Raw genomic sequence first — 12,704 nt, 5'->3', positions numbered from 1 at the left:
ATTATTTTTGCCCAGCCTTACTTTTTTTCTTTTTACTGTTGTTATCTTCTCGAAGAATTTTCTCGGGTAGATCTTTGTCGGCCAAACGAAAAAGCGCGTAAAATAAATTAAACTTTTGAATACGCTGACTAAATGAAGTGATTACCAAAGAGTTCTTTGAGATTATATAATCTAGCTATTGTGATTGACTTTTGATACAAACTTATATAACCGGTCAAATATATATATTTTTTCTCTCTTTTTTGAAGTATTTTATCTAATCTTCTTCATTAAAAGACACGTCCGAGTCTTCTTCTTGTCCTTGTTCTTCATCATCTTCGATGAAGCTATCATCAGACAATTCTATAGTTTCCGAGTAAGATTTCTTAGGGGCGGATGCGGCTCTTGCTGACCTTTGTCTTCTTGGGCGTTGCGGTACAGCGTCATCCTCGTCTTCATTTTCGTCTTCACCAGAATTGAACGAATCTAGAATTTCTAAATCGCTTTCATCAGATAACTCTACGGTCTTTTTTGGTTTCCTGGCTGGTTTGGGTTTTGCGACAGCCTCTTTGACAGCGGCTGGCTTTGTTGCGGTAGCCGTAACAATTTCCTCTGGTGTGCTYTCATTGGATGTTGCAGAAGCGGAACCCATCTTATCGAAAATTGTGCTTATTTTCTTGAACTTGTTAGACATCTTGCTCAATCCACTTTCATTTTTATCTTCTTCTTTTTTTATGTCGAAAATAGAAGACGAACCTGTTGAAGAAGGAGCGCTTTGGTCATCTTCTGGAGCCTTTAACAGAGAAGGAGTTTTCTCCTTTTTAATCCTCGTAGGGCCCTTTCCTTTTGTCACTAATTTTTGCTCCAATAATACTCTTTCGAAATTTTTGTCTTCTAATTTGATTTTCTTGCTCCTTCTTCCAGTAGATTTCTTACCTTTTTTTGATGGGTCGTATTCACCATCATCAATCAGTGGTCTCTTTTTTTTACCTTTCGCTTTGCTTCCTTTGCTTGGAACATTACCACCTCGAGCTTCTTCATCTCGTTGAAGAAATTCATGGTACCCGGTTACAAAGGCTTCTAAATCATTATTCCATATATCCTTGGCAGAAAGCTTTAATAAGTTTTCCAACTCGACTTCCTTTTCTTGTTTCTGTTTCAGCAGCTTTTCATATCTCTCCTTAGTTAGCGACCAAATTCTCATACCTAGTAAGTATTCATATGTACCGTACAATTCTTCAGGACCATTTACGATACTTTCGGTGTCTTCAAGAGAACTCTCCTCACCTTCACCTTCGTCATCAGTCTGTTCAGCCACTTCAGTCTCGGGGCTACCATAATATGGCTTACCTTCCTTGTTGATTCTTGGAAACCCTAAATCCTCAAGTTCTTGGATAACAACTTTTTTTGGCTTGTTGGTGACTGTTAATTCCTTCTCAATGATCATCTTGATGAACTTTACTTGAAAAGAATACTTCTCCACTTCCCATTGCAATCTCTCACTCATGTGGTCCTTCCTCTTTTGATAATACTCTAGTCTGACGTAGTAAAAGTCACTCAAAATTTCGTTTACGGAATTGTATTTCTTGATTCTGCCATGAGGATCAAACGCGACCATATTCATTAAACTAATCGGAGAAATTAATTTAAACCTTTCATAGAAACCAATTTTTCTTGTCTTCGCCATTTCTTCCGGCGATAGGCTGATAATAAATTTAATGGTATCACCATGTTGTTCTTCCATATCCTTAATCCAAGGTTTTACTTTATCGTTACCACTTAAACCTAATAGCAGGTATTCCTTAATAGTCGATGTCCACGTCTTGGCTGGCAACTCAGTAATTTCCAAGGTGTTAGTTCCAACTTGCTCAATTTTACCGTACATCCTGTAACGCAAAGGTTCGATTTCCGTTACAGAACCGGTCCACCCTCTAAACCACGGATGCATTTGCTCAAGATCTTCACCATTCATTAAATGTTTTAAATTCTTAACGATCTCCAATGGATTGAATGGAGGAATATTTGTACTCCAACCGGTACCAATACCTTCTGCACCGTTAACGAGGACCATAGGCAGAATAGGCAAATACCACTCTGGCTCCACGGTTTTTTCGTCTTCCTGTACATACTTGTATAATGGATCATCAGAAGGATGGAAAATCTTACGGGTTAATTTATTCAACTCGGTATAGATATATCTTGCGGCTGCTGCATCTTTACCACCGGTAGCTCTTGTACCGAAGGCACCATTAGGTAGCAACAAATAAATGTTATTAGAACCAACGAAACTTTGAGCTAATCCAATAATGGTTTGTGACAACGAATCTTCACCATGATGATAGGCAGTACATTCACTCACATATGGTGCCAATAGAGCAACCTTGATTTCATTTTTTAAGTTTTTTTTGAAACAACCATAAAGGACTTTCCTTTGACCTGGTTTGAATCCATCTAAAACATTCGGAATGGAACGTACGTTATCTGCTAAAGAAAAAAGAATTAATTCCTTATTGATAAAGTCACTGATTGGAATCTCCTTCAGAGTAGGATCTAAGACTGTACCAGGCTCGTATTTCCTTAACCACTCTTTACGGTCATCGGCCTTCTTCTTGGAGAAAGCTAAATCGATCAAATCTTTATCGTCACCTTGTAAAGAATGAAATATCTTCAAGTGCCTGTCTAAATCAGAAAAGTACCCACGCACTTCCTTCGCCAAAGACGTACCCAATCCCTTATAGTACTTCTGCTTCCAAGTAAACTTATGAGATTCTTCTTGTCTCCATTTTTCATAATCCGGCATATTATAGAATGAAATAGTATTTTTTGTCGGTTTAGTAATAGTAACCTTGATAATTGGGGTCATAAAATCAAGTAAAAAGCCATCAATATCTAGGAGACCAGGAAATGAACTCTCTAAAAAGTTGATAATTAAACCTTTAATATGTGAACCATCATGATCTTGATCTGTCATGATCATAAGATGACCATATCTTAAAGATTTTGTATCTTCATATCTTTTACGATGTTGTAAACCCATAATTTTTTTTATGGCTTGAATTTCCGCATTCTTTAAAATTTGATCAGCACTGGCTTCTCTAACATTTAGCATTTTACCACGAAGTGGATAACAACCATAATGGTCTCTACCTACTACAGCCAAACCTAAAACAGCTAATGACAACGCAGAATCACCTTCTGTTAATATCAGAGTACATTTGTACCCATCCTTGGTACCAGCTTTATTAGCGTCTTCTAGTTTGGGATAATCGGTAATTCTGCTTTTTCTTGTACCATCAGATTTTTTCAAGGCATTGTCGTCATTTGCGTCGGCAATTTCAAATATTTTAGTTGCTAAATCAGTTTTCATGATTTTATTGATATATTCAATCGGAACATCACAACGAGAACCAAAGTCCTTAACCCTTGTTGTCAGTTGTTCCTTAGTTTGTGAAGTGAATGCAGGGTTTTCAACCAAACAATTAATGAAAATGAACATATGATTTTTAATTTGAAAAGGTTTGATATTTTTTTTCTTCTTCTTTAAAAGCTCAGCGATTTTCCTGACAATTTGATCAGTGATATAATTAACATGTGTACCACCCATAGTAGTGGCAATAGAATTCACAAATGAGATTTGTTGGAAAGAAATATCAGAAACAGCGAAAGCAACCTCCCACCTGTCACTGATTTTTTCATACAGAATAGTCGGAATGTTGGTCTGAGTGGTAGCGTCCTGGCCGTTATCCAACTGTCTTTTTTTTTCGAGCGATTTCAAGTAGAGTTCTACATAGTTTTTGAAATTTCTAATCTTCAAAAATTTACCATTCAAATAAACATTGATATCGCGAACAGAACCATTGATATCATAAACTCTTCTACGCATCACACCTAAAATATCATTGTCTAAACTTTCCATACCGAATCTGGTCAAGTCTGGCTTGAATGTGACCTTAGTATATGAAGGACCCTTCTTGTAGGATGTGATTTTTGGAGGGTGGCAAACGCTCATGTTGTTTTCCCATTTTTGAGTATACTTTTTGCCAGCATTCAAGTCCGCAGTCTCTAAGATAAACTCAGTAGAAAATATGTTACAAAGTTTAGCACCATAACCGTTTCTACCACCTGTAACTTTTTTCTCATCATCGTCGTAATTTGATGATGTTAGCAAATGACCAAAAATCAACTCAGGAATATAAATTTTTTCCTTGTCATGGATCTCCACAGGGATACCCTTACCATCGTTTCTTACTTCTATGGTATTCTCTTCAGGATGGATGTTTACATCGATTCGTTTCATCGATGGATCACGAACTTTATTGTCCGCCGCATTGACTAGAATTTCATCAAAGATCTTGAACAGCCCCGGGACAATAATGACGTTCTTCTCAATCATGCAATCGGTCTCTTCATCGTATATCCATTGTTGCTGTTCTTGACTTTCAACAGAGCCGATGTAAGTATCTGGTCTTTTCAAGATATGTTCCAGTTGAGAAATCTTCTGGTATTTGTCAGAAGCACTTTTCGGTTCAACTGACATGGTTGGCCCGTACTATTCAGTGTGATCTACTTTAATATTAAACTGACGGCTAGTTAATCTTGATCTCCTACACAACAGAATAGACCGAATCTGCTTGATTTGTATGATGATCTTGCTGTTTCTTTTTTTTTTTTTGCCTCCCTTCGGCGATACATTTTGTTTACATTATATTAAAAAAACGCGTCTTACTGTCGCGTTCCGCACTCATCGCTTCGTAGGAGGTCAAAATTTGTTATATTCTGTATACGTGAGCTACTGAATAAATGATTCGACCCGTACTACGCCGTTCAGTGAGTCGCTATGTTATGCTGTACCAAAATCTTATTTTCTATTTTTACTTTCCCTTGAGTATTTTGCTTTTGGTTCTATGTTTTGAGTGCAATTTTACAATAAAAGTTAGCGTACAAACTTATTAAATGTTTTTTACGTCTTTATATATGCACTTATGATATGGCCTTCAAGTGATTCCGTTACACCCGTGAAATCTGATTAAACTTGTTATAAAGGAAATTTCTCTTTCCGCCCTTTTTAGAGAAGAAATACCGTATCAATTCATTTGAGTTTTTTTTTTCTTATAAAATTATGCAACAATTCGTCCCTGGCTCCTTCTTCATTAACAGACTAGTTCTCGTAGCTACTTCGAAGACATCATCAACACCTTCCCCAGTCAATGCACTACACTCCATGTATTTTTTGGCACCAATGGCTCTCGCCACTTGTTTTGCATCTTCGGCGGGAACCATTTCGTCTACAGCATTTTCTTTGATATGGGCCTCCTGCCTCAAATCCTTCTTCAAACCCACAAGAACGATCGGCGCGTCGGGGCAATATCGTAACGCCTCGTCAGCCCATTTTGTCCTTGCGTTGATTAGGGACTCAGAGTTATCCACGGCAAACCCAATCAATATTATGTCTGCTTTCGAGTATGAAAATGGACGAAGACGTTCATATTCTTCTTGCCCCGCTGTATCCCAAAGAGTTAAGGACACTTTTATTCCGTCTACCCTGCAGTCGGTAACATAATTCTCAAACACTGTCGGGTGGTATTGTTCTGGGAACTTTCCTAACGTAAATACATATAGTAAAGACGTTTTCCCACAGGCACCATCGCCAATAATAACAAGCTTCCTTCTAACGGCCTTTTCGGACATGGTAAGGGATCAAATTCGCAACTCAAGCAGAACGTCTCCGCAATGGATGTCTGCACAAAAATTTATTACGGCGATATGCAATGCCAGTTTATTTACAAAACGTGGTCCAGATATTCGGTTTGAACTATAGTCACTACACTATCTAGTTTTCTCAGTCTTGCTTATAGAGAGCTCAGCCTTAGAAATAGTTGTTGAATACTTTATGCGTGTGTATGCCTAAAAGAGGTATGTCAGAATCTATTATTATACATTCCTGTGAAAAATGGAATACCAGCTGCGGGTAAGAGATTTCGAGACGAGTTGCAGCCTCACCTAAAATCACGATGTTGATGATGTCCTGTTGTTTTAGGCACGAAACCTTGTAGCGGATAAAATGTTTTAGTGTCTCTTCTGTATTTTTATTGAATTTATGTATGTACGTAGATTGTTCTTACCCTATATTCCGGAACTGATTTAACTCGTTTGCGAAGTCGAAGAAGCTATTGGAAAAGTGGTGGGTGTCGAAGTATGAGGTCTTGATGTGAAAGGCGTATTGGTGCGGTCGTTCATGCCATTAAATAATTGACTTAGTAACCCTTTTGAGTGACTCACGGGGCTCTGCCTAATAAATCGAACATGAGTAATGGTTCCGTTCCCATCAGTGAAAAATTCGCAATTATAAGCAGCTTGCATGCTTATAAGCTTGTTGATAAACGCTGGATAATCCAGATTCAATCCCAATAAGCTTTGGTATAGCGTTCCAACAGCTACGTACTGGTTTAAACTGTCCTGGGGAGAGATGGACAAGTAAGTGTTGTAAATGCTATCTAAAATATGACTTTCATCCATTCCATTCGGAGTTCCCGAAGGTTGGAGAGTATTGCTAGCCAAGTATGGTGAGCTATAGTGGTTGTTATTGGACCAGATGTTCGATGTCATGAACGCAGGGCTGTCTTGAGCGGCACTTGCGATACTGCGATCAGTGACGTCGGGTTTGTTTAGCAGAGAAGAAGGACTGCTGTCCCAAATAGAAGTTCTGTGTGGGAGCGGTTCAACATTTGCCATCGTGGGTGGGAGCATCATTCCACCTGGTATGTTGCTGTTATTGAAGTTTCCAGCCGTTGTAGGCCCCGAAAATGAGCTCTGTTGGTCGTTCCACACTGAACGCTGTGATTGTGGGAATCCCGATGATGTAAGGGATGTGTCCACGAACCCAGTGGAAGAGAGCATACTAGTCAAAGTGTTCAATTCCTCGGCAAATGATTTTCGATGAGCACCATCATTAGATAACCCAAATGATGGTACGCTTGGTTGAGGGCTGGGCTGTTGAGGTTGTGGTGACAGGCCTGTTGCTTGGATATTCGATGAGTTACATGTAGAGTTTGTAGACAGTGGATTTGCCAAGCCATTCCAGGATGGTAACCCAAAATCATCTGGTAGTCTTTTGGTTGAAGATGAACCATTGGGCATCAACATACTGTTATTATGTTGGGCCCGCGAGTTCATCAAATAATCGTTATCAACATGCGAAGAAGATTTAGTAGAGAAATCCACAGTATTTGGGATAGTTGTACTCCCAAATAAGTTGTTTGTGATGGCTGGTTGAGATGACTGCATGTTTTCTATTTCTACAATCTGGGTATCATTGGACGAGCGGAGCAAATCATGAACATTGAAACCTGTTGGTGAAACTGGTTTAGATGCCGCTACGCTGTTGACCATTTTAAGTATTTCGTCATTGATGCTGCGATTATTGTTCTCTTGGTATCTATTAATGCTAGGAAGTAATTGTGGTGTGGCAGAATTAGAAACCCCACTCTCGGCGAAGAAGTTAGTAGGATCGACTATTGAAGACATTTGTTCTTCACTCAGCTCTTTTTGTCTTAGCGCGTTCTCAGCTAGTGTCCTTTGCCTTTCCTCCTCTTCTTTTTCATTCTGTAATTTTTCTTGTTCCAGTCTCTTTTCTTCTCTAACACGTTTTTTCTCCTCTTCTCTCTTGCGCTTTTGTTCTTCTTTCTGTTTCCGCTGTTTTTCTTGCATTTCTTCTCTACGCTGTTGCTCTTCTAACCTCCGTTTTCTTTCTTCGTCCTTTCTCCGTTTAGCTTCCTCGACCTTTTTCCTTTGGGCCTCCCGTCTTTTCATTTCACGCTCTTCTAATTCCTTTTGCAGTCTCTCTTTTTCTTCCTCTCTTTTCCGTTTCTCTTCCTCTTTTGCCAATTGTTGTAATCTCTTCTTTTCTTTCTCTTTCTCTCTTTTTTTCTGCTTCTTTTCCTCTTTTTCTCTTTTCTTTCTTTTTTCTTCCTCTAGTTCTTGCAGTAGTTTCAACCTATTATTGTCAGCTTGCTTCTCATGGTATGAAGCCATTATCCTACTTTGTAATAATTTTGTAATGGCGATCTGTATTAATTTACGACCTTCTTCTAAACGATCCGTTTCGTCAAGACCACTATCATATGCATCTTCTTCGTCTTCTTCCTCATCTTGTTCTCCATCTTCGTCACCTTCCTCTAAATCATCTTCATCTTCGTCGATTATGCCATCCTGGTGATGGTAGTCTTGGTGAGGGTCATGATGTAAATCGACATCGGAAATGTATTCCTCCTCACTCACTGCTTCGTCCTCGCTGTGGGCGCTAACATTGTGATGATGATGAGGATGTTCTTGTTGTTTATGTCCGGGATCGTGGTTCAGATGCAGTACGTCATGTGTTTCACTATTTTCGTCATCAAAGTGTGAAAATCTCTTTTTGTCGTCTATTCCTTCGTAATCAGATATTTCTTCACTATCTTCAGCATATTCTGAATAGTCGTAATCATCATCTTCTTCATCTTCGTATATGGAATCCGTATCCAGTGAATTATCTTTCGTTTGAGATGAAAAGCACGAACTTAGAGTGGCTGCCATGACAGATGGGCCCAATTCTCCGTCAAATTTATTTCTAAATGATTGAATTATTAACTCCCTAAAGTATTTCTTATCGGTACCAAACATAAATCGCGTGAATAGCTCCTTCTCCAACTGTGATACATCTTTGAATTGCTTACTCGAAGTGTCGTATGCGTTGGTCATCCTTTCGGCAATATTGCGCTGAAGGTCAGCATATTCATCAGTTGTTAGTGGTTTCCCACTATGTAACATTGTCGTAAACTCCTTTGGATCAGTGAGATCCGCGTAAGACGACTTATCGCCAGATATGTTGTCATCTGTATGCGGGGTTGACAATTGTTCGTCTTGCACAAAATCTTCAATTGCGTTTAGGAAGCCTTGTCCGTTATTATTCATCAAATCATCAGTTAATGTTCTTATATTTGGATACATCATCATTTTTTGAACGTACTCTTGCGCTATTTTTGGGTGTGACGATATAAACGTTTTTGTGAAGTTAGAGTATTTTTGCTTCAGTTCCTCATCGTTCATAGAGTCAAAACTTGGGGAAACGGCTCTTGGTGTCTCGCTGATATGTACATTGTCCAAATCTTCTTCAAGGAGTGAAGCACTATTGACTATTTCGTTGTGTATTGGTTCTTGTTTGGATAATTGTTTCTGCTTAAAATGCAGTACTTCCTCTTTTAAGGAGTCAACCGTGCTCGAGGAAAGAAAGTTATTTACAACTTCACCCTTTGCAGGATGCACATCATTCTGTTGTTGATTCTTTGAAATCTGTAGCTCTTTTATTATACTTAGATGAAATTTGACAGGGTTAGTTTCAGGGTCTTTATCTTTATCCATCGCGTAGAGGGTATTGTAAATACGCTCCATTTCTTGGTCCATAGCTAAGTGGCGACGCCCACAAACCGAGCAACTGCAACTGTGATCATCCTGATAGTTCCTTATCACATTGAATACTTCGCCCTTTTCAATTCGTAAAATAGCCTTCTTCTCTTCTGGTGATAGTGATTCCCAATGGGAATCCAGAGTAAAAGCCAAAGAAGAGGCTGAGTCCATAGTGTCTTTATCGTCGGTTAATGTCGCCACATGTCCTTTCTTATCATCGTCTGTATTTATTGGTTCTACAATGACATCACCGTTAGGTGCCCTTTTTATTACTCTTGACGTTGGATATTCGGATTCCGTATGGTACAGCTCTGGTTCCATTCGAGGGACTAAATGAGTAGGGTTAATATGTTGTTCAGGGTCCAAACTCTCAGTCTTTTTGTTGTGCTGTTTGGACTTATTCTTTCTTCTCTTATTCTTAGAGTTTGGTGGCATTTTGTTAAGTTTCCCCAATTTTTCACTTGTAAATAATCCTTATTTCCTGAAGCTTACGGTAGTAAAGTTACAAGTAGTTTAGTTTTGTCTGAAACCAAAGTAAAAAAAGTGCTTATAAATCAAATAAATATGCCAAATTGTTTTTCTTATAGCTATATAATCTGCTTTAAATTGGGGGCTTCTATGTATTACTGGATCTAGGTTGATAACCTGTATTGTCAAAATGGTAAACAGAAATGGGCGAGCGAGGGAGCAAAAAGAATTTTCCGCGCGGGTAACAGTATTTTAGTGTAATTGATCCTCTGTCTTCGCTGTCATGGTGTGATTCAATATTTCATAGACTCACACTTTGCCAGCAGGGCTCCACTTCAAGACCCAGAAATGACACATGTACCCGGGCATTGCGCAACTTTCTAGACCTACGTGGCGCCCATATCCGCTGAGAATTCCTGATTCTCTTTGCATTAGCTCGAAGTCCAGACATTTTGTAGCGATCTCTATGATAGCGTCGCCAGACAACTCTAACCCCATCAAGGGTGTGGAATCATTGACCTTGTCCTGGAACCCGGAGTACGGGTTGACTTCGTAAGTGGTCTCGACTCCATGGTCATTTTCGAAATGGTACAACAATGGGCCGAAATTGCACCAGATTCCACCGGGCTTTAGAACGTGTACTATTGTATCCAGGTAATCCAAGATATTGGGCCCTGTGTCTATAAAAAAGTTTGTTATTACGATATCTTTCGAGTTTTCTGCCTTTGCTCTGCTCATTTGCATCCTTTGTGAAAATGTATAGTGAGAAGAAATCTTTGTGCCCTGATTTCGACCATAACAATCGACAAACGAGCCAGCACATATGGACATAGGCCCCATAACTCTCTTTGAAGACCCCGCCTCGATATCAGGGATCCTGACAGGAGTCAATTGATCCTCGTTGCCCTTCCAGTGGGAAAAAGAATGCAAGAATGGATAGATGATAGTTGATCCTTGGGTTAGCCCTGCATTTAGAAGATATTGAGATACAAGCAGCATGTGATATGAACATTCATTGCCCTCACAATTATACCCCATTCGACTAAGGTCCACAAGAAGGCGTCCTGTCCCGCTACCTGGTATAAGAATATTAGTTTGGGATGGTTCCAACGCTTTCAAAACCGGTATGAGCCTTGAGTGTAAACAACGACGTTCGGAGACAGCCTCTGTGGACCATTCCCTATATACCTGAATAAGTAAAGAGCAGGTCTTGTTCATATCCGTATCATCGGGCTGTACCATCTCTTCTGGTCCAATGCTTATGGATTGCATGGCCCATTCAGCCACGCTTCTGAAAAACTTGCCATTCACTTTTATTGCAACTTTCAAATCTGCTAGATATTTCGTGTAGTTTGGGATCATCGATTTCTGGCGATCCGAGATTGATTCCCATTTCTTTACTCTTAAACCGTGAAACTCTCTTAAGGCATATTCTTCATACTTTAGGAACGATATGATCACGCTAGCTATAGCTTTGTTTTCTCTTTGGTCTTCACTGGCGTACTCGTCCATAATAATAGCTAATGGTGTCTACTTTTTTGTATTTCTACTTATTTTTTCCTTGTTGGGGTCGTTGTTTGAATCATGGTCACAATCACGCTTATTGATTTTGTATGTATTATAGGTGCCTTACATAAAAGCCTTGTGATTTTTAAGCTGGCGGTGACGTGCCCCACCCTTAAAAAACGCGTCTATCACTTACAGCTTAAAAGCTTATATATAGAAATGAAATTGAAAAAAAGAACATGAATCTTTGCAATGAGGAAGTAATTCACGCATCTGGCGTTTCTACCTGTGGTTACTGAAAATTGTCAAATAGTGATCTTTCTCTGCCGACGCCCCAGATATATGCGCGCGTTCGGTGCCAGCTTGATTGCTGGGGACTACCGGCGCTTTTTAACAGCTGCAACCCCCAGTTTCCCTTGCACCTTCCACAGTTGTTGATTCGAGGTCTATTCGTTGATCATCAGTAATGGTCAGGTCGTGATCGGAATTTCTTCTTGCCTTCTGTGTGGGATGTGGAGTCTTTTCTCCAATGGCTTGGAATACTTCGTGTATATTTTCACCAGTCTTGGCACTCGTTTCGAAATATGACAGGTTCTCACGTTGACAAAAATCTTCTATCATCTCTTTTTTTACACCCATGTTTAAGTTTTGCATACCCAACAAATCCGTTTTGTTGCCGACCAACGCAATAATAATATGATTTCCTACCCTTTCGTGTAATTGTTCAACCCAGTTTTGGGCTTTATGAAAAGATTGTTCATTAGTAATATCGAAGACGACCAAAGCAGCTTGTGCGTTCCTATAGTACATTGGTGCCAAAGGGGCGAATCTCTCTTGGCCGGCCGTATCCCAGATTTCAAACTTTATGGCCTCATCGTTCCGGTAGATCCTCTTTGTCAAAAAGGCGGCACCAATGGTAGGTTCCTTACTCTGTGCAAAATCGTTAGATACAAACCTGAGGACTATTGATGATTTGCCGACCGCAGATTCTCCAAGTAAAACCACTTTAATTGTCAAAGTTGGCATGCCTGCTATACTTTTATCCATCGTTGTTTAATTTGAAGAAGAAATTTCTAAAATGGCACAGATCTAATTTTTTTTACCCAGCTTTTATCTACCTTTAGTTATTTCTATATGAACGTAAAATTCTGCCATTGTTAGCAGGTTCTGCATTTCTTTTTATGCGTGTGAGGGTTTGTTCTTAAGGGACCCCTTCCCCCCTTCCGGCAAAGTGGCATGCTATGTTATTGTTTTTACGAAGAAAATGCGCCAAAAGAACTGAAAAACGTAACACATCTGTAATACCGATA

At 39.4% G+C, this 12,704-nt stretch overlaps 5 protein-coding genes across 5 annotated transcripts; all 5 read right to left on the bottom strand.

Moving 5' to 3' along the window:
* Window positions 1-256: 256 nt before the first annotated feature.
* Window positions 257-4,516, bottom strand: TOP2 (DNA topoisomerase 2; the record flags this gene model as incomplete). The annotated part of the gene is made up of 1 exon (XM_018367663.1): window positions 257-4,516. One exon carries the CDS (start codon window positions 4,514-4,516, stop codon window positions 257-259), a length of 4,260 nt encoding a protein of 1,419 aa, XP_018219787.1.
* Window positions 4,517-5,088: 572 nt separating this feature from the next.
* On the bottom strand, window positions 5,089-5,667 carry RHO2 (Rho family GTPase RHO2; the record flags this gene model as incomplete). Its single annotated transcript, XM_018367662.1, has 1 exon — window positions 5,089-5,667. One exon carries the CDS (start codon window positions 5,665-5,667, stop codon window positions 5,089-5,091), a length of 579 nt encoding a protein of 192 aa, XP_018219786.1.
* Window positions 5,668-6,120: 453 nt separating this feature from the next.
* Window positions 6,121-9,855, bottom strand: NST1 (Nst1p; the record flags this gene model as incomplete). The annotated part of the gene is made up of 1 exon (XM_018367661.1): window positions 6,121-9,855. One exon carries the CDS (start codon window positions 9,853-9,855, stop codon window positions 6,121-6,123), a length of 3,735 nt encoding a protein of 1,244 aa, XP_018219785.1.
* A 342-nt stretch (window positions 9,856-10,197) lies between these two features.
* On the bottom strand, window positions 10,198-11,400 carry DI49_4640 (S-adenosylmethionine-dependent methyltransferase; the record flags this gene model as incomplete). Its single annotated transcript, XM_018367660.1, has 1 exon — window positions 10,198-11,400. The coding sequence occupies one exon, from the start codon at window positions 11,398-11,400 to the stop codon at window positions 10,198-10,200; it is 1,203 nt and encodes a 400-aa protein (XP_018219784.1).
* Window positions 11,401-11,784: 384 nt separating this feature from the next.
* YPT53 (Rab family GTPase YPT53) lies at window positions 11,785-12,441 on the bottom strand (the record flags this gene model as incomplete). Its single annotated transcript, XM_018367659.1, has 1 exon — window positions 11,785-12,441. The coding sequence occupies one exon, from the start codon at window positions 12,439-12,441 to the stop codon at window positions 11,785-11,787; it is 657 nt and encodes a 218-aa protein (XP_018219783.1).
* Between the last annotated feature and the right edge of the window lie 263 nt (window positions 12,442-12,704).

Source organism: Saccharomyces eubayanus, chromosome XIV, assembly GCF_001298625.1.
Source record: "Saccharomyces eubayanus strain FM1318 chromosome XIV, whole genome shotgun sequence".
Taxonomy (NCBI): domain Eukaryota; kingdom Fungi; phylum Ascomycota; class Saccharomycetes; order Saccharomycetales; family Saccharomycetaceae; genus Saccharomyces; species Saccharomyces eubayanus.
The sequence above is the reverse complement of the archived record's forward strand: the minus strand, read 5'-3'. Positions and strand labels throughout refer to the sequence as shown.